This window comes from Protopterus annectens, chromosome 14.part0, assembly GCF_019279795.1.
Source record: "Protopterus annectens isolate FY-2018-M chromosome 14.part0, PAN1.0, whole genome shotgun sequence".
NCBI classification, from domain to species: domain Eukaryota; kingdom Metazoa; phylum Chordata; order Ceratodontiformes; family Protopteridae; genus Protopterus; species Protopterus annectens.
The window spans coordinates 247666663-247693101 of record NC_056748.1 but is presented as its reverse complement, the minus strand read 5'-3'; the positions used below and the strand labels follow the sequence as shown (position 1 = coordinate 247693101).

At 42.1% G+C, this 26439-nt stretch overlaps 1 protein-coding gene across 1 annotated transcript in view; it reads right to left on the bottom strand.

Moving 5' to 3' along the window:
- The window catches only part of ENO4 (enolase 4), a 1153105-nt gene that overhangs the window by 192680 nt on the left and 933986 nt on the right, over window positions 1-26439 (bottom strand). Inside the window, exon 11 of the mRNA XM_044055968.1 lies at window positions 8985-9052. Coding sequence (XP_043911903.1) covers window positions 8985-9052 — 68 coding nt within the window. The remainder of the gene's footprint in view (window positions 1-8984; window positions 9053-26439) is intronic.

The following is a 26439-nucleotide window of genomic DNA, read 5'->3' as shown; positions in this document are numbered from 1 at the left end:
ACCGCAGCGCACACTTTAGGAACCCCTAAAATATGCACTTTATGCGAGCTGCAGGGGGGGCCTTGGGAAAACCTGGATTCAGCAAGGGAGCTGAGAATCAAAAAAGTTTGGGAACCACTGCTCTAAGAGAATATAAACTGCTTGAACAAATGGATTGGGCTGAATGGCTATGCCCCAACCTGTCACTGCCAGCCTGTAAATGTGGTATAAGAGCTTGATCCACCTTGCTTGTTTACGTACCACATAACTGTGGTGTTATCTTTAAATCTTCAATGAGTGCCCCGAGACGAGAGATGATACAGGGATTGCAAAGCAAATTCACCACTTTCATTTCCTTGATATTTATATAATCCCTCATGTCTTTCCAGTTCCAATAACACCCTGGGCATTTACAATCATGGAACAGGCTTCCCAAGGAAGGCTTGAAGCACCTATAAAGAGATCTTAGCAAGGGAGGGGAACTAGAAAAGGCACCCCTGGGTTGAGAGAAATCTCAGAGATCCATCAGGGAAGCTCCCTTTTTGATGAATGGCAAGAGAGGGATTGGGAAGTTCACAGGGAGACAATGTTCCTTTCTGATTGATTTGAGATAGCACTGAATCTTCCTCATGTTGAGGTCCAAAGAATTTTGAGACTGGTGGAGGCCATAAACTTCATGGCTGAAAAGATCTTTCTTGCTGAGGTTGTTTCTATAGGGAAGAAGAGACTGAAAGAATTCCTGTAGGAAGGGCATCTTTTCTGAGAATGGAAAGCTGTCATTGACAAGGAACTGAGCCCACAACCCAGAAATACCATATCCAGAGAAGGAATCAGACTGGATTTTTGATGTTTAGGGTGAATCCCAGAGACAGAGAGAGAGAGAAAAGTAAAGTCATTGTACAGCTGAGATCTAGAAGGTGCTTCACTTCACCTAAACAAACTATCCAAGTTAGGAAAATCTGAATTATCTGAAGTCTGCAGAAGGCAACAACTGGAGCCAGGCACTTTGTGAAAACTCTTTGAGCCATACAGAGGCCAAAGAGCAGAGTACAGAACTGGCAATGATATTCTAAAACAAAGAACTTTAGAAATCTCCTGTGGTCCATGTGGATTGGAATACGCAGAAAACATCTTTTATGTCCAAGTCAACAAAAAAGGCTTGGGGTATAGTCCTTGGAAGTAAAAACGGTAAAGTGAGCATTCTGAATTTTGGGACTGTCAGAAACAAATTGAGAAGGGACAAATCCAGGATAGGACTCAATTTTCCCTCTTTTCTCTATACCTGGGGGAGGAGATCTATTTGGAAACTATTTGTTAGAACTAGAGAGACTCAACTTTTTATCCTGAAAGGAAATGAAAAGCTGATCTGAATTTTTGATTGACTTGGTTTTGCCAAGGTAATACCTTAGTTGTTTGTAAACAGCTAAAAAGTGCAGAGTTCTTTCTCCCTTATGTTTAGGCAGGGAAAATGGTAGGGAGATTACTAGTATATTTTAAAGAAGCTCACAGACCACCTTAGGCATGAAAGAAGGGTTAGTCCTAAATATAACCCTATATTCATGGAAAAAAAATAAAAAGGAGGAGAGGACTCATCATGAGACACAATACAGATGTCTGGGTCCAACAGGACAGTTGAAGCTTTGGATTTAGACTTTTTCAACTTCTGTCTCAGCTGATGCAGGATGTCTGGGCAAGAAAAGTCCGTCTCTATTTTTATATGCACAAATTCTTTAAGTTTTTGATTATCAAGTAAATCGTAAGGGGCAGAAAATGGCTCCTAAGGGTACTAGGTGCAAAAGATTGCTAAATAGAACAATCTCAATAGTCGTGACTGGCTCCTAGACAAAATATATTTAGTGTGACTGTCACTGTAAGGTATTTGCCTCCCATAATTACATTTTTACTTCTTAGATGAGATGAAAAAAGACTATTTTTTTCCCCCAAAAATAATAAGAGAAAATGTCCTCAATGAGGATAGCTATCTGCCCAAGGCAAGTGTAACTGACAACAGTCATATGTCTGACAGGCCAACTAAGAAATGTAGGCTCACTGTTCTGGCTGCCAGCAAGAAAGTTCTGAGGTACTTCACTGTCATACATCCCTTATGTACCTCATAGCTTTGGCATGCTTTAGTCATACATACTCCTACAGTAGACTTATTGGTTTGGTATCCTGGCTGGATGTATAGCTGTCCCTGTCAGGATATCCAAGTAATTTGTAATACTGCAACACTGATCATAGGAAAGACATCTTCTTCTACCCCTGTCTCCAGAAATGGATGGTCTGTATTTGGCTAGTGTGTGAGGTGCTAACTGCATGACTGGTGAGGGCCAGAGATAAGATGATAGGACCTCAGCACCTGGGAATTGTTTATTAGAGGGAAATTAGAGGGAACACTAGGTTCTGACATACCTTTATGAACTCCATAGTTGACATCGGACTGTCCTTCCCCACCCACAAGGACAGGCACCATCACATGGTAGATGATGTAGTCCAACATCTAGGATGACTTTCTCAGTTTTGGAGAGTGAATTCTGCATAACTCTGAGGTGGAAAGGGAAAGACTTTTTGCTCCGATACAAATGCCAAGCCTTCCCTAGGGGATTTAAGGGATAGTTTCATGTAAGCAGATCAGGAGATATGCACCCAAATCTGACATGAGAGAGGAGGTGAAGATGCTCCAGGACACATTCCCAATGAAGTATCTGAGTCTATACCTCTTGTGGCCCTTTCAGTATCATCTAATAGCAGGAGTGAGCTTGACCCCTTGCAAATCAAAGAATAGCTCACAACTGAAGAGAGGCATAAGGCTGCCTTATTGGCTGGTGACACATGAGGCTATGAATGATATCTGACCTCCAACTCTCTTAGTTTTTTTATGTTGTTCCCAACATGGGGTGGGGCTGCAAGAGGGACATTCTTGTTGGATGTTTATTTATTTATTTATTTATTTATTTCAGTTTGATTACCGGGGAAGTCCACTGGGTCAAGAAGAACCCATTTTCAGTGGAGGCCCGGGGAGAAAAGTACAACCAATGCAATGTTTAAGAAATACAAAACATAATGCAACAGCAAGAAAACAAAGTAATACACTGCAAATTCCAATTACAATAGACAGTACACACAGTAAGAATATTTTAAAATGCATATTTACAACAGAAAGTAGACACAGTAAGAACATTGAAGATGCAAATTTGCAATACACTGCAAAAACTTTTTTTTTTTTTTTTTTTTTTGTGCTAACCATTCAATATTGTCATCATACAGTGAAGTTAGAGCCTGCTAAAAACAAAGCTAGAGTTTGAGTGTATAAAGGTGCAGGAGTATGGAATCTTGGGATTAAGTAGGGTGAAAGCAAGAACATTTCCATTTTGAAGATAGGTGTGAGAAGAGTTGGGTTTTGAAGTTGTCTGAGTTTGGTATGGTTCTAAGAGAAGGGGGGAGGGATGTTCTTCGTGTTTCACTGTTGCAGTCATTAGATTTAGTATAATCTGCTTGCAGGTTGCCCTCAGTCAGCCTGATTAACAAAGTCTTGGGACTTGTGTCGGTTGCTGTCCCTTCTTCCATGACGTTGGGTCGTCAGGGGTATAAAACATGCAGCTGACGCCATTACATCAGTCTTTCTTGCCGTGCAGTGCCCGAAGAAGAAGCAGTTCGCAAGTGCCAGTTGGCCGACTCCTGAAATTTTCATTTTCGAGTTTCAGAACCAAAGTCTTCAACTAAAAGTTAAGTACCCCGTTGGGGAAACTTTTTCTTGCTCCTTTCCAATGTCAGTAAAAGTTAATAATTGCATTACTTGTGGAAAGCAAATACCTCATAAAGATTTTCATTCATACTGTATTCCTTGCCTAGGCCCTGACCACGACATACCTTGCTGTCGGTTTTGTGCTTTATTTAATCAGCGCACTATACGTCGTCGGTATATTTTTGCTCCTAAATATTTCAGTTCTCGATTTAATTATCCAGAAATGTCATCGGTTAACCATCCGACTACCGGGATTCTGAAAAAATGCAAAGATAAAGAAAGAGACAGGCCGCTGAGGTCCAAAACTGCCAACGACGCTTCTCCTAAGCCAGTCGCCAGTACTCAGTGAGGTGATTTTGCAGCCTCTGATACCCGCTACTTCTGATTCGCAGGCCTCTACTGAGACCCATTCGGAGTCCGGTATGCCACAAGATACTTCAACTATGGAACCCGCGGATGTCTCTACCTTGGATGGATCCAGAGCCACTGTGCAGGCACCGGCTTCTGAGGGTGCATTCAGGCCTACAGACTTGCATATTAAATCGACGCCCCCTTCATTACTAAGGCCTAAATCCTGATCCATGCCTAAAAAAAAAACAGACGTCCAGGCCACATGCTCAGGCCACTATGCCTAAACAACAAATGATAAAAATGGCTGAAGCTCTAATAACTCTAATCAGGGGTAGCCAATCCCCCCCCAAGAGGCCTAGGGCTGAACTTGATTATGAATCTTCTGATCAGGATTCTGTTTTTTCTGACTCTTCTGGTGACCAGGATTTGTCCTTACCTACTTATGAGGATTCTGATGCAGAGGACTCTATTCCCTCTGCTTCCCCTCCTGAGAATTTTTCTTTTGGGGAAACCTTACATACTCTAAGGGAGCATTTTCACTGGGAAAGCCAGTAATTTCTGATTCAAAAAAGAGGCTTAGGGATTTTCTTCTCCTATCATAACATAGGCCTTTGGCTATTCCTCCTGTACTAGACATTGTTGATGATGCTTTTTCTGAATCCAGTTTGGCCCCTGATTCCCTGCCTCCTGCTCCCAGTAAACCTGACAGATACTACAGGGTCCCAGAGTCCCACAAGTTCCTTTCCAAAAATACTATTGCAGATCCAGAGACTATTTCTCAGGGGCCCAAGGGCATTAAGGCTTCTACTGCTAAAAATCCTATCCCTTCTGATAGAGACTCCAGGACACTGGATTGATGGGGAAAAAAGGTTTATACTTCAGCAACTTTGGCAATTAGAGCTTTAAACTGCCAATTTCATATGTTAAAATATCAGCAACGTTACTGGACTGCTTAAACAAAAAAAGGTTGATTCCTGACTGTGTGGAAAATAAAGACTTACAGGATTTAATGCATTCTGCTGAACAAATTGGAAAACACACTTTGCAATGTGGTTTTGATTCTTTAGAGGCCTCTTGCAGGGCTGCTGTTACTGGGTCTGTGCTTAGAAGGCATGCTTGGTTTAAGGAGCAATCTTTGCCTGATCATGTTAAAGCTAAATTGTTGGATGCTCCATTAAATCAGGACCGCCTGTTTGGCAACAAGGTTGAAGAAGTTCTTAAAAAGATGGAAGATAAAGCTAAATCTATGCAAACTGTTAAAGATTTTTTACAAGATCAGCCTCCGAGATTTAGTAGGCACTGGCCTTCTAAGAATTGATCCTTTCCAGCCCCTTCCAGGTCTTCTCAAGCCAAACCCAGACATAGCAAAAACACCAGGTTTCAGTCCCTGGGGACTCACAGAACTAAGCAGTGCGGGGCCTCTACTTCCAAGTCTGGGAATAACAAGACACTCCCCTATGGTAAACTGTCTCAATGACTTCCTTTTAAAATTTCCAAGCACTTATCTTCTGACTGCCCCTTTGGGGGGGAAAGACTGCTCTTCATGCAAAGAACTGGGAACATTACCCAGGACAAATGGGTTTTAAATATAGTGTCCCAGGGATACAGATTTCATTTCCACACATTATCAATGCTAAGTGGGTGGCAGGAACTACCCCCAAATCAGTGGGCAGAGGCAAAAAACAAGTACTTTCCCTCTTAAGCATGAGGGCTATTAAAGTGGTACCAGAAGAGGAAAAGGGACAATGTTTCTATTCCAGACTTTTTCTGGTACCCAGAAAAGACAAATCATGGCATCCAATCCTGGACCTGTCTACTCTAAACACCTTCCTGGAGATTCCAAAATTCAAGATGCTGACTCTTCACCAATTACTTCCTATGCTAGGCAAAGACGCCTGGTTGGCAGCACTAGATTTAAAAGAAGCATACCTGCACATCCCAATCAGGGAATCTTGCAGAAGATACCTACACTTCAAAGCAGGCTACAAGCACTATCAGTTCTCTGCACTGCCCTTTGGCTTATCTACTGTACCCAGGGTATTCACAAAGTGCCTTGCTCCAGTTATTACATTTTGCAGACAAAGAAGTATTCAAATATATCCATACCTGGATGATTGTCTAATTCAGGGAAAAAGCCAGGACATACTTTTGAATCATCTGGCGGTTGTAAAAAGAGTTCTAACTTGTCTGGGGTACACCATAAACGAAAAGAAATCACAACTGGTACCCTGTCAACAAATTACATTCCTAGGAGCAAGCTTGAATACAACTTCCCAGATGGCTTATCTCACGCCAGAAAAGCAAATTCATTTGACAACCTACTTCAAGCAAGTGGCCACAAAAACCCTGCTATCTGCAAGACAAATACTGCAAGCCTTGGGGTTCATGGCCTCCTGCATTCTTCTAATTCTATATGCAAGACTGCATATGAAGAAACTACAGTGGTATCTAAAAAGATATCTAAACCAGCTGTTGGTAAAATTGCCAACCTGTTTATGTTGGATTGGGAAGAGTCTATCGTGTTTAACAGTATCCATTTCAAACACATCAGATACTAGTCCAGATTTTTGGATGATATTTACATCCTATGGAATGGTAGTACAGCTGGTTTAGATATCTTTTTAGATTATCTGAATAAAAGTAGTGATTACTTGAGATTCACATATTCGAGCAGTAGGGAAGGGATAGCGTATTTGGACTCACTTATTTCCAATTTAGAAAAGGGATTTAAATCCCGAATATATAGAAAAAACACCTTCACTAATGGGTATTTAGAATACTCCAATAACCATCCAAGGAAATTATTGTATAACATCTTTAAGGGACAGTGCATAAGAGCAGTCGGGATGACTTCCTCTTACACAGATATGATAGAAGAATTGAACTTTATTACCAGCTTATTTGATGAAAGAGGATAGTGTAAAAACATGATGGCTGATGTTAGACAATATATAATCAAGGAATGGGGTTCCAAATATCCTCCATTACTGGGTGCTAACCACAGGGAGACTAATGCCACATGCATTAGATGAGATGAAGTAATAGTTAATGCTTACCACTGGGCATGCATTCCTGAGTACGGTCCCTATGTTAGCAAAATTAAGAGTATTTTAACCAACAACTGGAATGTACTACTGGCAGATCATGACATTATTGACACTGTAGGAACTAAGCCAATATTTGTGTACAAAATGGGTCACAATTTAAAGATATGTTTGGAACAAGGAAATGTAGGAAGGGGTATGGACAATAAAAATAAGAACAAATACATGACTAAGTGTGGCTGTTGCAAACAATGGCCATTTATAATGGAGGAGGAAGGAATAACATTAGATAATATTAACAAAACTAGGATTAGATTCAGGCAGGGCAATTGTAATTCCAAACTAGTGGTTTATATGGCTAAGGGTTTGATTTGTTCTGGGTGCTATATAGGTAAGACGGAAGGGTGCTTCAAAAAACATATATATGATCTCCTATATAGCATCAGAAAGAAGGATATAAATAATGCCTTATATAGGCACACTGAAAAGTGTGGGGACACATATTTTTTTGTTTGCGATTTTGGAAAATATCAAAATTGACACGAGGGGGCAACTACAAGGCTATTTTAGGATACAAAGAGGTATGGTGGCAACTGTTTACTGATGCTTAACGTTGCCTGGTCTTTTTTAGTATTTTTAATTTTAGTTTTGGTTTTACACATACATTTATTTTGATATATTATTAATATACGATTTACACACAGGTGTAGACATGTAAAAGCCTCCTACTGTGTGTAATACACACATGATTGTCTTGGTCATTTGAATATTTAGTTGGATTGCAACAATTTTAGCATATATTTTTTATAAGTGTTTTTATGTGTATTTCATGTGTTTCTTTCGTATTTTATTAATTATAGATGTATGTCTTAAGCTGTCTTATCCCAGCTTTTTATGAAGTTTATGTAGTGTATCATTTTAAATGCTTAACTTTTTACGGGTTCATTTGGTGGCAAAATTAGTATTTAAACTGTTGTAGGAATTTGTGAGTGGTTCTAATGAAGCCCACTTTTGGTGGGTGAAAACGCTTAACCATTTTTTGGATGCAGTAAAGGAGCATTTTATTCACATCGGTTTGGGTTCGTCACCTTTTTGAGTATACGTGACAGTCAGTGGTTGTGTTATTTGTGGATTAGTGTGATTTTGTTGACTCAACGCTTTTATTTTTCTGTTGTGTGTCAGGTACCTTACTGTCGTATGCACAGACCACAACCACTGAACCAACCTTGTTTATTGCATTGATCACCCAAACCAAAAAGATTTAGTAATCTTGTGTGACTTGATTTTTAATGTATTCATCCACAATCAGCTCATACATATTAGTAGGATATTTTCTAGCATAAGCAAATCAATATAGACTTGTGCTAGTCATTATCCATGGAAATTCCTACAGTAGAGCCCAACCCCTTTTAAAATATATTGAAATGCAAGTAGGTATGTAGACTATGTATCTAGTCTCAGTTTCTAAACAGCAACTAATTTTTTAACTTTTTCTACTTTCTTAGGTCACATAAACCAAATTTGCGTTGCTAAACCGAAAAAGACCTCCTTGACCTGCATGATTTTTTTTTTCATGTACAGTTAATAAGGAATAGCAAAACACACTTTTCATTTGTACAAATGGCACATATTCACTAAAATGCTGTGTCTGAAGATTCACACCTGAATAATTATTAAGTCAGAGCTTTAATGTTTATTTCTCTTCATACGCCTCTAAGCACTTATTTTTTCACAGAGACACACTGTCCATTTTATGAAAAGGTTAAACTCTTTTAGTGCCAAATGTACCTAAAATAACATTTTCTTTAAATGCCAAGACCTCATAAAAGCTGCATTTTTAAAATAATACAGTATTCTATACTTACCAAATCTCCTAGGCTGTCATCTGCTATCTCCCAGTCACTACTCCCTAATGCAGTAATGTTTGTTTGACCTGAATAAAAAGCAATTTACCATGTTTACTTAAATTTACAAACATACAAATTTACTTAAAGTGCAGTTTTACAATAAGAAAACAGTAGTGTGTACACCAATTGAATAATTCAGTTTCTGGTATTGATCTCTAAGGCTCTCTCATAAACAACTGAAAAAATATACCCCTACTGAGATGAAAATTGCAGTTTCATTCTCCCAATTGCTATACTTTATATAACGACAGCTGAAGTAGTTTGATTTTTTTAGATGGTATTTATAAATCTCTGTAATAAAGTGTTCAAAAACTGAAAACTTAAAAGTGCTATGTTCAGTACATCAGTACATTTTTTACTTGAGTTCATCTTTTTAAAGTATAATAGCTTCAACTTACTTGTGCATTATTTTATTAAATGTCAGCAAAGTAGGCTAGCTGCAGGTCACTGGTGGTATTAGTGGTTAATACCTTAGATTAATGCTGACACAAGTTTGCTTGGATAGGGGGAATAAAGTTGAAATGGTACAAAAATAATGCTTATGTTTTTATCAGACTGTAGCAAAAATGGCAAGAGAAAATCTTGTAGTATGTATAGGTGGCTGTTGACCAGGTAAAAGGTACATTTATAAATAGTCAAAAATATAATATTTCTAACCAGTTACAAAACCCTGGGGGACTAAAGTCACTTCAAAACAAAGACACTGGGCTGGCATATAAACATGTTGCACTAATGAGTATGTGTAGCATGAAAGGGTAAAAATGTCAGTATGGCTCAGTGTATACTCATAAATGTACCTTGCACTTAGACTTTTACTAATGAGGTTAGTAATGTCCTGACAACAATTCATAAACCAGGCTACTAACCACTGAATATAAGTTGTGGATAAGTTATGGTTTAATGCCATATGCTGAGATTCTCTGGCATGCCCTGTGGTGAACTGCATGACAGAATGTTGCAGCTTCTGACTATAGTAACTGAAGGCACTTCACGTCTTGGACACATATGACATGCACACTGCCTGGTACTGTGCTGTCTACTTTTGTAACACTAAACCAGTACCTCAAAAGATAGGTATGTCAACAGCAAAATTCTGCATGCCCTCAATGATATTACTCTATACATTTCCAAACTACACTACATGGCCCTTGGACCCCTAGCATACTGTGCCTCGCACATGAATGAAGGCCAACTACTGTTCAGTATCAAGGAACTGCATTATGGCTGGAAAACTAGAAAGTATCAGCTAACACTGAAAATAACAGTACCTATTCCTGTACATATTGTACTAGCATGCTGAGGCTGCAGCAGTTTATATTGTCCTTTACAAAGTGTACATATTTGTCTGTGCTTTTGAGGATAGGTGAAGGCTTCCACAGTATTACTCCCTCAGTGTAGCCAAAATTCTCCAGTATGATTCTATCAGGGGAACCAGCTTTCCCAGTAGAATTCCCTCAGTGTAGCCTGACTTTAAGTAAGCTTGACCTCTATGTTTCTAAACTCACTTTCAGGTATGGCTTACTGGGAGACTGTGGCCTGCCTGCCATAGGAGCACTTCATGTGTTAGAACTTCAGTGTCAGCAGCTGATATTACACTGAGCTCCTGATAAAGCTGTTTTTCGAAATCCTGGCTACTGATATTTTTGTTGGTAACTTGGTAGTCAGTTTTACTTGCTCACTGTGTTATAACCCTTTCCATAGATCTGGAAAAAAAGTGTGAATTTTCACATGAATGTGGTTACTGCTTATGACTGACTGATTGATTGTATCATTATATTAGTTGACCAATAATATACAGCTGGGAAGATACAATTTTCAAGGAAGTCCCAAGGGGACCAGATGGTGTTATATACTGTCAGAAACTGTATAGAAAACTGATGTTACAAAACATTACTCAAATACATAAAAAAGAAGCAATAAACATGTTTCTCAGTATAAACAAATTATATGTACAGAAAGAATAGAAAGAGTAGCCTAAATTAGCTAATAATGGTATCCTAACTACTAAACTAATGACAATATTATTCAGTGCAGAGAATCATATAAATCTCAGCCAATAAAGAAAGCACAGCAAAGCAGTCTGTAGGAAGCAAACACTTCAGTAGAGAGTAGCACCAAATAAGCTTTGCAAGAAAATGAACTTAAGGTGGACATTATGATAAGGTATCATACAAACTTACATTTTACAACATATGACCAATTCTAATGTGCTGAAAAAGTCCCTGTAATGTACATTTAAATGACCGGTTCTTTAATATGCTCTTTAATATAAAAGAAAACTTATTTCAGGGCTTATTTATTTAGTTCACATAATCATAAAACCAGTTTGGAGACTTAGAGATATGAATTATGTGTACAACTGAGGACTGAGGCACATACTGATACTTGTGCGAGGTTAAAATGTTGGCTAGGAATGGACCTACAGATACATAAAGTAGATTAGGAATAAATTTTAGCTAGACTGAGAACAGCCTCTGATAAAATTTCAGACATTTTAGACTACACAGTGATAGACTATGATGATCTGTTTATAAGAAATTATCTTATAAAAGTACAGGCAGCAAGTGCAGTGTAATGGACTGTCTTGTACCAGATAGAAAAAAACACTCCAACCCTGTAAAATTGACCTACGTTTTGATTTGTTTAATTCACAACAAAGTTTATATGTAAGGTAAACTTGAGATGATTATCTGGTTTTCACCCTGCAATTTAATGTAACTGACTTCTGCTATACTGGTGCAATGACTTACAGAAAGAGGAAATATAAAGTATTTTTGTTGATGAAGCATTGGTTGATCTATATAAAGTATAACATTTACTAATAAGGAGCATAGCTTTTGTCTTCCCTGCATAAGAATGCAGTCCTACAACTGAAATACATATTTGCTTTTTAATGAATCTATGTCATAGTTTATAATTATACAGCTGTATGGTAGTTTCGTCAAGGAAAACAGAGGTGTTGTATTTTATGAGAAACCATGTGGAGAGTGAATACTAAACCTTGCTAAAACAGGCCATTTTTATTTTATATATTTTTTTTATTTTCAGCCATGTGCAGGCTGACAGACTACGACTTATGTGCTTTCATTTGTTTCCCCCTTGACTCTCATGGCTCTGGTGAGTATTCCCAAATCTACTTAAAAAGGCTTTTACAAGCATCTTCCTGCTATAACCTCCTGATGGGTCTATATCACTTAATCGAATCTCACATTGTCAAACCCCTCTTCATCAAACACCTTTTAATCAACTCACAAATAAGCGAACAGACTTTACATCAAAGTTTTTCCTAGGGCAAAACAACAGTTGGTCACCATATAGAATTTTCCGTTTTCCCCAATGTAGTGCTATCTCGGAGTTGGTATATTTAGTTAGTGGGGTGTGGGGGGACTGGGGGCATAGCCCCCACCTCGATAGGTTTTAAGTTATTTCAGCAGTCGCTAGGGTGGCCTACCATTGTTTTACCCTACGAAAAACTTCAATGAAAAGTCTGTTTGCTTATTTGGATGTTCGATTAAAAGATGTTTGATGAAGAGTGGTTCGACAATGTGAGATTTGATTAAGTGATATAAACCTCCTCCTGATGGTGTTGTATTCTGTGAGAAATTATGTGGAGGACTGCTGTTTGACATTACTAGAATAGGCTGTTTTTATTTTACATACTTTTTTTTTTTTCACCCATGTGCAGGGCTGATTGGCATACTAAGGCTTCTGGTCTCAATTTGTTTCCCCTCCCTTTCCATGGCTTACCTGAAAAAAAGGCCCTTCTTTGCAGCCTCTTACCATCTGCCTCCTACCAAAACCGCCTAGTGGTGCTGTATTTGTGAGAAATTATGTGAATACCTGCTGTTTAACCTTACCAGAACAGGCTATTACTCAGTTAAATTAGGTTATCATATAAAGGAACAAATAATTGATCCCAAAACCTGCATTATTTACAAAAACTGGATGTAACCATAATCAGACAAAACAGACAATAATACGTGCCTTTTTAAAATACTTTCAGTAGATTTTTTTTTCATTTGCTCTGCTTATACTAGCACTGGCTTAATACAGAGGTTGCTACAGAACTTCTCCTTTTGTGATTCATGAGTATTAAATTACTTTCAGTGGAGAAATTGAAGAATTATACCTTAACTGATTTATTGTATATTAAGTTTTTAAGATAATGTAGACTTTTATGGCAACTATTGCAGGTTTTCCTTTACTGGTAATGAACAGCCATTTTAGTCGTGCAAAAAAGAAGTGATGTACTCACCATAATGTTCCATCTGTGTTGTCGATCTTCATTTATTATTTACCTTTGGGGATTGGTTCCGACCCTCGGAACCAACTCAACCATTACATAGCTTGTGCCAGCCTAAAACTCTCAAGCTAAGACTCTACCCACAATACCCCTCTCCATATTACCTCAGATCGAGTTTGCAGGTATACAGAAAGACAAAGAAATTTGTAAAGAGGCCATGTCAAATATCAAACCTGATAAAGTTACCAGGACAAGAGTCCGATCCTCCAGAAAGTACATAGGAAGGGGAAGGAGGGTGGGGTGTGATAAATGAAGATCGACAACATAGAAGGAACATTATGGTGAGTACATAACTACTTTATCTGATGATGTCAATCGTCATTTATCCTTTACCTTTGGGGCAGAGTCCCCAGCTACTTTAGGTCCTGGGTGGCTTTATGGAAGGATATTCCTGAGAACCATAGAACCAAAGGATGCTCTTCCCCTGGAGACCATATCCAATTTATAATGAGCAATAAAGGTATGTGGAGTAGCCCAGGTTGCTGCCGTGCATATTTCATCCATGGAAGCATGGGAATGGAAAACAGCAGATATGGCTATTGACGTAGTGGAGTACACTCTCGCTGGCACTGATAGCTTGAGATTCTTTTTATTGTATATGAAAGTAACACAGACTCTTATCCATTTTGACAAGGTCACTTCTGAAACAGATTTTCCCAGAGATGGATTGGAAAAAGATAAAAATAACTGATCCGATTTTCTAGACTTTTTAGCTCTGCTGAGGTAGAAACATAATTGTCTGTGAACATCCAACAAATGTGAGCAAGATTTACCTTTGTTGGAAAAATTAGGAAAGAAAATGTATAAGTCAATGGTTTGATTAATATTAGTTTCTGAGACCACCGTAGGGAGAAAGGATGGGTATGTTCTTAGTGAAACCCTGTCCTTATGAAAAAAACAAATGGGGGGGGGGGGGTTTGAAGATAATGCTTTTATCTCAGAAATTTTTCTGGTGGAAGTAATGGCTAACAGAAAAATAGTTTTCCATGAAAGGCACTTTAAGTGACATGTAGCCGCAGGTTCAAAGGGAGGAAGCACTAAAGACTGCAAAACCAAGCTCAGATCCCAAGGAACTAGAGTGTCTTTAAAAGGAAGTTTCAACTGCAAAGCCCCTTTAATAAACACTTTATATAATCTATGTGAAATCAGTGAATGGTCTTTGAAGGTATTGTGAAAATTGGAAATAGCAGCTAATTGGACCTTAATAATGGAAGCAGAAGCTTCTTGATCAAAAAGCATAGCTAGAAACTTTGAAACTTTTTCAACCATTGCAGAAAGGGGGTTAAGACCATTATCGTACACCCAAACACAAAATCTTCTTCACTTGCTTAAGTACAGGTTCCTGGTGGAAGGTCTATGGGAAACCAGTAGAAGTTTTTGGACTGGAGAAGATACATTTTTCTGCCTGGCAACTAGTGGAATTGGAGAAGCCAAGCTGTAAGCTTGAGGTTGTGAATAGTGGGGTGCACCAGTCCATGTGGATGAGACAGAAGATCCAGAACTGTGTCCAGAATCCATGGATGGTGAACTATATGAGGACACAGAAAGGGGAACCAGACCTGTCAAGGCCAGAAGGCACAATGAGGATCACCTTACTTCTCAACCTGCTGACTTTCTTTAAGAAGAGGGGAATCAGAGGGAAGGGGAGAAAAGCAGACAGAAGGCCTGGGGGCCAAGTGTGAAGAAGAGCATCTCTCGGGGACTCCCTCAAGGGGGAATTAGGGCAAAATAGCTGCTGCACTTGTTGTTTTAGAGTGATGCAAAGAGGTCACAGGAAGGCTGGCCCCAGCGATGGAAAATATCCTTTGCCACTCTGGGATTGAGAGACCAGTTGTGAGGCAGAAGAATGCATCTGCTTAATCTGTCTGCTATCACGTTTGAGCTTCCCGGGATGTCTATGAGAAAGTGGTTGGAGGATATCGCCCATTGCCACACTTTGAGAGCTTCTCGATACAGGGGGTAAGATTTGGTTCCTCCCTGTTTATGTACCAGACTACTGACATTTTGTCTGATTAAATTACAATTGCTCCTAGAGGGAGGATAGATTGGAAGGCTTGCAATGCCAAGAGCACTGCCCTCAGTTCTAGAACATTGATATGCAGGTTGGCCTCTATGGGGGACCAAGTGCCTTGGACTGTTCTTCCCAGATAGTGCCCCCCCCACACCCCATCAGGGAGGCATCAGTGGCCACTATGGCCTTGGATTGAGGTGGGATAAAGAGGTGGCCTAAAAGAACTTCCTTGGATTCCATCCACCAGGATAGGTCTTTCTTGAAAAGTCTGGGGATTAGAATTGGGTATGTCATTGGCTGGGTTAGGATGGACCATTGGGATGCTACAAGCCATTGTAGTAGCCACATGTGAAATCCTGCTAGTGGAACTAAGGTAATGGTTGCTGCCATGGAACCCAAAGCTCGGAGTAAATGTGCAGGAGCCCTGCCATTGGAAAGAATATCCTGTACTTGGGATTTTATTTTCTGTTGCCTATGAAGAGGAAGGGAAGGTACACAACAGATTGTGTTAAGGTGAGCACCTATGAACTCTAGATCTTGAGTGGGACTCAGGTGAGATTTTGAGTATTTTACGGTAATGCCCAGATAGGCGAACAGGTGTAGGATGAAATCTGTTGCCTGAAGCAGTAGATGCCTGGTGGGAGCAGTGATGAGCCAGTCATCTAGATAAGGAAACACCCGGAATCTGTGCGGTCTCAAGTGAGCTGCTACTGCCACCAAACATTTGGCGAACACCATGGGGGCTGTGGTGAGGCCAAAGGGCATCACTCTGAACTGGAAATTACTGGCTCTTAGCTGAAAGTGGAGAAACCTTCTGGAGTGTCTGTCCATTTTTATGTGGCAATACATGTCCTAAAGGTCTATAGAGCACATCCTCTTTTTTTCTAGCAGCTTTTGAATCTCTAGGGCTCCTTGGTCCCTCTGATTAGCTGGAACATCGGACAGTTTTCATTTTGATTTTGGAAAGAGAGTGAAGGGAATATGGTAACCTCTAGCAATGATCCTTTGCACCCAAGCATTTGTAGTTATTTGTCACGTCTCTTGAGTGCAGTGAAAATCTTCCCCCGACTGCTTCCAGATGTAAGCAATCAGGCCCCTTTTTAGGAGCGCTGAGAGGATTGTCCAGAGAAAGAATCCCAGAAACCCTGATTTGGTGGGCCACCTTTGCCACGGAGTCAGTGTCTTAGATTGGAGGTGCCCCTCTGCCCTGAGGGGAGCTGCCATCACGTGTCTCCTGAAAAGGCCCCTGGGATTTTTTGAACCACTTCTTGCCGCTCCTCTGATTCCTAGAGAAGGACCATCAAGGAGCAGAAAAACCTATGTCCACTGCTGATAAGGTCTTTCCATCTTTCTCACACCTGGCTAGGGTTTCCTTGACTTTGGGGACGAATAAGGAAGATCCATCAAAAGAAGCATTGACAAAGTAAGACTTAAAGTGCTCCGCAAACTCACACAAATGCATCCAGGCATTATGTCTAATGGCAACACCTGAACCCGCTGCTCTGGTCATCCCTTCAGGAGCAGGAGCAATGAGCCTTATGGACGAGGTGAAAATAGACTTCAGGGTGGCAAGCTGGGAGGCCACTTTATCCTGGACCTCCTCAGACACATCTTTTGCTAGTGAATCTGATATGTCCTTGATCAGATCCTTCTGGAGCCTAGTGAAATGTGCCATAAAGTTTAAAGACCTTAACGCAAAGGACGATGAAGCATAGACCCACTTTCTGAATCTGTCCATTGCCCTGGACTCTTGATTAGGGGGATGAACAGTGGAACTCTCTTCAACTAGCTCCTTCTTGGTGGCCGCCACTGCCACCATAGCATCTACTGCTAACCCTTTTGCCTAACACTGTTGGTCCTCTGGAGCAGACAGTATTTTGTCAGGTATCTGGGGAATTGGGTCTACAAAATCAGGAGCCTTCCAAGCCCACTGAGCAATCAATTTAATAAGATCATCAGTGGGAGGGGTCACCCACAAAGTAGATAGGTGAGCACAAAAAGCCTGCAAGTACACTGACTCCTCAGAGATAGGGTCTTTGGGCTTCTAGTTGCCCCTCTGTTTTAGAATCTCTAGAATGCCTCTGAAGGAGACATCTTCTGAGGGTGACCGGGGGGGAACCCTCCCCACCATTTAAGTCTTTGTCTTCTGTGATTGATTCATTGGGGGAATCCAAGTGTTTCTTCTGGGGTGGCTCCTCAGTGGGAATTTCTGAGGAGGACTCAGAAGAAGAGGGACACTGTGCAGGTGTATCTTGCAGGTTTGGTGCCCACTGTCTGGACGTGGAGGTTGGTGGAAGTTCTGGGCAAGAAGGAGTCTTGGGATAAAACTCTGACATAGAAGGGGCCGGCTGAGAGCCTGCAGAGGCCAATGCCCTCTTCATAACCTGGAAGGCAGGTCCCCTCAAAGAGAGATGGGAGCCTGGAACTGAGAAGGACAACCTCGGAACTGAAGTCACACCCTGCCCCGAGAGATCCATCTCCAAAGTAGGAGACGAGGAAGAGCCCACATCTGCAGAGGTTCCAAGAGTCAAGGGTGACTCTGAATAAAAAGCTGGAGCTGATCCAAAACTCTCGGACCCGAGAGCAAAGCTATGGCCCTGGGAGTCTGTCAGTTACAAAGCAATCAAGGAAGTCTAGGCAGATCCTGGAACCAAAGGGGAAAAGGTTGTCAGGACCAGAGCAGCTGGAACTGGGGAGATTGGAGTTGGGTGCCCTAAGCCCTCTGAGGAGGTTAAAGGAGGAAAAGTTATTGGGGTCCTGGGTGAAAACACCCCATCTCCAGAAGGGAGAGGGGACTGGGAAGTGACAGACTCCTGGCCACTAGGAGCTGATGCACCAGCCTCATGACATTGACTTCGATAAGACTCATGGAGGATCTGGCAGATAAACTTGAGGGAGATTCTGGTCTTTCAAGGAAAGGGCTAAGGTGTTAGCCCACAATGGGGTCAATAGAAGGAGAATACCTTGTCCTGGGTATGTAAGTTATGCTGGATTTTGGCACTGATAGAGGTTCCAGAGTCTGTAGAAGTATAGATGGAGATGCTAGTATCGACCAAGATGCCAAAGAAGATGGTACCGAAGATGGCGTTGAGATTTGTGGTGCTGTAGAAGATGGTGCTGAGGATGTTGTTGGTTCTGAAAGTTTGCAAACCTTAGCCTTTGGCTCTGTGGAAGCAGTAAGATTGGAAGGTTTATGCTTTTTTGCCACTGAAACTGAAGGAGACGTCAGTACCGAGTGGTCTTTTTGGTTCCGAAATCAGATTTTGAAAGGGACAAGTCTGTCTTGGGTAAGGCCTCCTCAAAAGAGGACTTAATCAGTCTTTTTAAGATTAATTTATTTTAACTTTCAGTCAAAGCCCAGGTACTGAAAACCTGGCAGATAGGACTGTCTTGGGAAATATGAGCCAGGCCTAAACAATAGACACAGGAAGACTGCCCATCGAAATTGGGCATCTTTCGACCACAATCTTGGCACTGCTTAAAACAGGTAGTGCCTTTTGGTTTCTCGGCCATGTTGACAGGTTACCCAACAAAAATGAGGTATCAACAGGCATAAAAAAGAAGTTATGTACTCACCATAATGTTCCATCTGAGTACTACTTCATTTGTCTTCAACCTGTGGGATACCGGATCCGTATCGGAGCTGATCCAGCAATCTCACTAGCATCTGCTCTGAGCTCCAAGCTCCTCCCCTTACCCATAATACACCTCCACTACCTTCCAACCCCCAGATCGAGTTTGCTGATCCTTATACTGATAACCCAACCAGAAAAAATACTTTATGACCTATAACTGTAGCCCGCAGACTGTTCACATGACAAGGTCCGGGGAAGGAGGGAGGGACAGAAGTAGAACTACTCAGATGGAATGTTATGGTGAGTACATAACTTCTTTATCTGAAGTAGTTTACTTCATTTGGTCTTCAACCTGTGGGACAGAGTCCACAGCTACTAAACTCCTGGGTGGCCCTCATGGAAGGATATTCCGGAGCACCACGGAACCAAATGATGCTCTCCTTCTAGAAGTCAAATCCAATTTGTAGTGAGAAATAAAGGTATGAGATGAGGACCAAGTAGCTGCAGAACAAATATCATCCAATGACACTCTAGACCAAAAAACCACAAAAGTAGCCATGGACCTAGTGGAATGAGCTTTCACCTGACACGGAGGAGACATGCCTCTGTTCTTATAGACCTGAATGATGCATAAAGAAATCCACCTAGCAATAGTGACCTTGAAGATAGGCTTTTCCAAAAAGGGTTTATAGAAGGACACAAACATGGAAATTTTTAGTCCTGTGTAAATAAAATCGTAACTGTCTAAACATCCAACAAGTGGAGTTTGTATGCCATTTTGTTAGCAAAATTAGGAAAGAAAACTGGTAAATTGATGGTTTGCTTGATATTAATTGGTGATGCCACCTTGGGAAGAAAGGATAGATTGGTCCAAAAGGAAACCCTATCTTTGTGGAAAATCATATAAGGAACTTTGACGGACAAGGCTTGCAGTTCTGAAACCCTTTTAGCAGAGGTGATAGCCACCAGAAATACTGTTTTCCAAGATAAGAATTTTAGATCTGTGGTTGCAGTGGGTTCAAAAGGCGGAGCGACCAGAGCTTGAAGAACCACAGTAAGCTCCCAGTGGGGAACAGGATTCTTGACCGGGGGCATAACAGAAAAGTCCCTTTAATAAAGGCTTTATACAGTCTGGAGGAGGCTAGTGAGGCAGAAATCTCACACATATGAAAATGAGATATGTCAGCCAATTGAACCTTGACAGTAGAAGAACTAGCTCCCTGTTAAAAAATATCAGCTAAGAAATCAAGAATGGCAGAAATAGGAGCCATGAAGGGGTCTAAACTCCTTTAAGAGGCCCAAAAGGAAAAACGTTTCCATTTACTGTGATAAACCTTCCTGGCTGAAGACTTATGAGCAGCCACCAGAATAGACCTAACTGAAGGGGATAATCCAGGAGTCCTAGCAATCATGGGAACTGGAGCAGCCAAGCTGTGAGCTTCAAACTGTCCAGGTTTGGATGAGGAACCCCCCAATGGGTGCGAAATCATATCCTGAATGGGATCAAAGATCCAAGGCGGAGCCAGAAGGTGAGACCAAAGGAAGGGAAACCATACCTGGTGAGGCCAAAACGGGGCAAATGTGGATCACTTTGCTCCTCAGTCGATGAGCTTTCTGTAGAAACCTCGGAATAAGAGGTACTGGAGGGTAAGCATACAGAAGACCGGGAGGCCAAGCATGGACTAGAGCATCTCTGGGGGACTCCCCTGGCAAGGGGTTCAGAGCAAAAAACTCACTGCACTTTGCATTGGAAGGAGATGCGAAGAGATCTCAGCAAAGCTGACCCCATTCCAGGAAGATCTGCTCCACTACTGAAAGATTCAGAGACTACTCATAAGGCATCAGAATAGTCCAACTTAACCTGTCCGCTAGAATGTTGGACCATCTCGGAATGTGCATTGCTATGAGAAAACGACCGGTGGAGATCGCCCATTCCCACACTCTCATGGCCTCGTGACAAAGGGGGTAAGATCTGGTCACTCCCTGTTTGTTGATATACCAGACCACTGACATGTTGTCTGACTGAATTGCAATGGTTCCCAGAGGAACAAAGGCATGAAGGGCCTGCAACGTTAAAAGGACTGCCCTCATCTCTAGAAGGTTTATGTGGAACCTGGCCTCTGCAGGGGACCACAGGCCTTGGACTGTCCTGCCCAAACAATGCCCCCCCCCACCCAAGTTGAGAGGTGTTCATGGTCACTGTGGCTTGGACAGGGGCTGGAACAAAGGGTCGTCCCTCCAAGATGTCCGGAGAACACATCCACCAGAGAAGGGATGACTGACAGACTCGAATGAGTTGTACTGGATACGACAATGGAAGTTCCAACAGGGACCATCATACAGCTAGTGTTCACTGTAGAATTCTCATATGTAACCAGGCACATGGAGGAAGCGTTATGGTCACCGCCATTGAATCTAAGGCCCTCAACACTAATTCCGCCAATGGAAGATGAGAATGGTAAATCAGAGAGACATGCATCCTCAGGTTTTGCACTCTCTCTAAGGTCAGGAAGATTTTGCACTGTAATGTATGTATCCTTGCCGCAATGTAAACTATCACCTGGACAGGATTTAGAAGTGATTTAGATGCATTGATTGTGATCCCCAAATGCAGGGCAAGCTTTAAGAAATAATCCCTGGTTTGAGAAAGTAGACGCCTGGTGGGAACAGTGAGGATTCAATCATCCAGGTACGGATAGACCTAAATCCCCTGAAGCCTCAGTTGAGCCGCTACCACCGCCATCACTTTGGTGAATACCATGGGGGCTGTGGTGAGATCAAAGGGTAGGGCTCAAAATTGGTAATGATTGACTCCTAGCCAGAAGTGGAGGAACCTCTTGGAGCTTCTGTGCATCTTTATGTGATAGTAAGCATCCTGGAGGTCTAACGAGCACATCCAGTCACTCTATTGCAGGTACAGCATGATGGACTGTAGTGTGACCATCCAGAATTTTTCTTTGGCAACTGACAGGTTCAGGGTAGATAGGTCCAGAATGGGCCTTAAGTCCCCCATTTTCTTTGGCACCAAAAAGAACCTGGAGTAGAAGCCCGATCCAGACTGATCTGGGGGCCGGTTTTGATGGCTCATTTTCCTAGCAGCTTGGAAATTTCCTGTGCTGCTGCCACCCTTTGCATGGGTGGTATGCCCAGGAGGTGTTTGGGAGGTTTGGGAGGAACCATAAAGGGGATAGAGTATCCCCTGGATATGATCAGAAGCACCCAACGGTCTGATGTTATGGACTCCCATGCCACCAGGTGCAAGAACAATTGTCCTCTGACTGCCTCTAGAGTGGAGCAGTTGGGCAACGGGCAACCCCTCAGGGTTGCTGTCTGCACCTGTCCGAGAAAGGTTCTCGAGACACAAAATTCCTCAGACCCCCTCTGCTTCTGGGCTGGCATCCATTCTGTCCCCTTCTGCCTCTGCGGGAAGAAGTAGAGCCCTGAGTGTCCCGGGAATACTGTGACTTCTGGAACGACATCTTCTTTTGCCCTCTCTGATTCTGGGAAAAGGATCTTTGAGGGTTTGAGAAGCGGATTCCAACAGCAGACAGTGTCTTTCCATCCTTCTCACTCTGGACTAAAGTTTTTTTGACTGTCTTACCAAAAAGAGTAGAGCCGTCATAAGGGGCATTGGCAAAGGACGCCTTGAAAGGTTCCGAAAACTGACATAATCTGAGCCAGGCATTGCACCTCATGGTCACTTCAGACCCAGTTGCCCTAGGTGCTCCTTTAGTAGCAGCAGTAGGAGTCGCATGGACGTGTTGGAGACTGCTTTCAAAGTGGTCATCCTCATGGAGAACGAGTCCCTGTCCTCCTGCGACATGGACATAGGGGGAGACTCCACCAGCTCCTTGACCAGGTCGCACTGGAGTCTCGTGACGTGGGCCATGTAGTTCAGCTCCCAAATAGAAAAGGTAGCTGAAGCGTAAACACGCTTCCCTAAGCGTTCCATCATCTGGGACTCTCGGTCAGGAGGATGAACTGAGGAACTCTCTTGGGCTAGTTCCTTCTTTGCGGCTGCTGCTACCACTATAGCATCTACGGGGGAGCTCTTGTTCCATGCTGGCCTATCTGAAGGTGGACTCAAGATCTTATTAGGCCTTTTGGAGATTGGTTCCATATTGTCTGGCTCCTTCCAGGCCAGTGAGGTGACCAGGTCCACCAAGGGATCTGCGAGAGGGGACACCCAGGAAGTAGATGGGCCCATGCCGAAAGCCTCCAGGAACGTGGACTAGTCAGAAGAAGGTTTGGGGGTGGACCAACCTCCTCGCTGGTGAAGGATTTCCTTGATGTCTCTAAAGGAGACATCCTCAGGAGGTGACCTGGGGGAACCTTCCCCATCATCCAAATCTGTATCCTCAGTCAGTCCAAGTGCCTCCTCTTACACGTATGCTTGTGAAGCACATCTCCAGTGTTGCTCTCTAGGGGGAACTCACAAGCCACTTGTTCCTCAGGGGGAACCATCTGGGAATCCTCGAGCATGGGCTGTCCCTCTGTTAAAATGATGGGATTCATAGAAAGAGCCAAGGGGGTCAGGGCGGAGTCTGAGCGGATAGTCAAGGGTCTTGATCCAGCACAGTAAACCCTTTCTACTACATTGAATGCTGAGGGAGAATGAACCTCCTGGAGAACCAAAAAGGAAGCCGGTCTCCCTGGGTCCGACGTGAGAATTGGAGTCAGGCCCGAAGTGGATGGAGCTCCAAGGGAGGGAACTTGGCCTGACAAAGCTGGAGCTGATGAAAAATGTTCCACTCCCTCAGATCCGACACCCAAGCTTCAGCTCCAAGAGTGGCTTGGATCTGAGTTGGTTGGATCTGACACTCTCCAGGCAGCTGTCGGCATCGAGGAAGCAGGTATCATCGGTGTTGACCCCCTGACTAAGGCCATTCTCAGATCCGAGTACTCCGAACTCAGTGAACAGATTGGAGAAGGAGAAATTGGTGTAAAAAAGGGAAGCTAGCTCCCCCCTCCTGAGGGAGAGGGGGCTGGCAAGACCCCCATCTGGATCTGAGTATGAATGAACCTCCTCATCATTTTATCCATGTCAACTTCTGATAAGGACCGCGTGGACCTCGACAAGGCCACCGACTCCAATCTTGCGGGTCGAGGAACCGAGGCCCTAGATGGAGACCGTGTCTCCTCCAGCTCTGGGGGAAATCTTGGAGATTGGAGCCGAGGGGAGTCACTGATCCTGTGCTGACTTTTAGAAGGGAGATCCAGGGACCTCTTACGTTTCTCAGGTCTGGATTTTGGCTCTCTCTCCTTCTCTCTGCCCCTTTTCTGCTCCACTTCTGCAGGCTTTGAAACGGGAGGTTGAGTCCCACCCTGGGAGCAAGGAAAAGCAAGGGCAAAAAGAGGAAGGAGAGGTGACCACAGCAGCTGTTGTTGCCGAAGCCGAGGATGAGGCAACCACCTCAGAAGTGGGAAGAAGGCCTTTCAGGGCCAACTTAGCCTTCCTGTCCTTGATTGTGGGCGGGTTAAAACCCACACATATAGAGCAGTTGGTACTTAGATGGGCAATGCCCAAGCACATTACAGAAAGAGTGTGGCCATCTACTGCAGACAATTTATGGCCACACTCAGTGCACCTTTTGAACACAGGCTTATCAGCCATGCTACTCTCAGCCACTAAGACAAGAGAGGGAAAACAAGCAGAGAAAAAAAAAAGTTATTAGTTTTCCCACTTAAACCACTCACCACACTCAAGCACACAGAACACATTGGGGGGGAGTGGAAGCAAGTACACTAATAAACTAAGCTAAACAACAAAGTTTAATTTCACAATGCATCACCGAGGGGAGGAGAAGGGGGGACCTATACTAACACACTATACTAAAATTTAGTGAAAAAAGGCTTCTTAAAAGCTTTCAAAACCCCACTTACTACTCAGAGCTCAGGAGATCATGATGCTTCAGCAAGCTGTGGCATACGAGATCTGGGGGTTGGAAGGTAGTGGAGGTGTATTATGGGTAAGGGGATGAGCTTGGAGCTCGGATCAGATGCTAGTGAGATTGCTGGCTCAGATCCAATATCCCACAGGTTGAAGACCAAATTAATTAAACTACTTCAGATCACACACACACACACACACACACACACACACACACACGCACGCACGCACGCACACACACACACACACACACACACACACACACACACACACACACACACACACACACACACACACACACACACACAAACAGATACACAGAAAGGAAGAAAACTACTAACAATGGTAGGCTAAATTACCTAAGGAGGTAGAAAGAGAGGGAAAGATACTACCAAAAATGGTATTGGAAAATTACTGACTGGTCTACTTCATAACAGTGAAATTTTATAACGTTGAATTTCATAACACTGAGACCATAACATTGAAAATTGAAAACTCAGAAAATTGAAAGTGTGCTTCATAACATTGAAAACTACATTGCACAAGTAAATATCACCTCCACCTACAAAAACACCTAGCTAACAAACACACTTTCTACTATGTTTCTGTAGTGGGGCAAGCTCCCCTGCACCCCCCCAAGTAAATTAAATATACCATCTCCAACTCCAGCATCGCACTACAGTGGAAAAAAGTTAATTTCCTAACCTCACTCTATGAGGTTAGGAAATTAACTTTTTATCACTGTAGTGGGTTAGGAAATTAAAAAATTTCCACTGTAGTGTGATCTTGGAGTTGGTATATTTAATTTGCGAGGGTGTGTGTGTGTGTGTGTGTGTGGGGGGGGGGGGCTCCCTGCAGAAACATAGCAGAAACTGTATTTGTTGTTTAGGTGTTGTTATAGGTGTAGTGGATGTTATTTACATATGCATTGTAGTTTTCAGCGTTATCAAGCACACTCTCAATGTTCTGAGTTTTCACTGTTTTAGGTTTTCAGTGTTTTGGGATTTAGATGTTTTGGTCTCAGTGTTATGAAATTCAATGTTATGAAATTTCAGTGTTATTAAGTAGACCTCTCTCTCTCTCTCTCTCTATATATATATATATATATGTATGTATGTATATATATATATATATATATATGTATGTATGTTTATGTTATATATATATATATATATATATATATATATATATATATATATATATATATATATAAGAAAGAAAGTTATACTAAAGCTGAAATATACAATAAAATTTCACTTAGCTGCGAGAGAAAACAGCTGACTCATCTTGCGACAAGATCGAAAACAAGATCTGAGGTAATATGGAGAGAGGTATTGTGGGCAGAGTCTTAGCTCGAGAGTTTTTGGCTGGCACGGGCTATGTAATGGCCAATCTGGTTCTGAGGGTCAAAACCGATCCTCAAAAGTAAAGAATAATTGAAGACTGACAACATCAGCTAATAGGTTATTTATTTGACATTATCCAGAGTAAAGACCATAAAAGAAACCATAAACTTACAGCACAAAAAACTATTGTCTTCTTCATAAATTATTCGAAAGAAGAACTGAAGGAAACTGAAAAGCACACAGTGATTCCAGTAGCTGATCAGACTATCCAAGAAGAATTTAATGGAG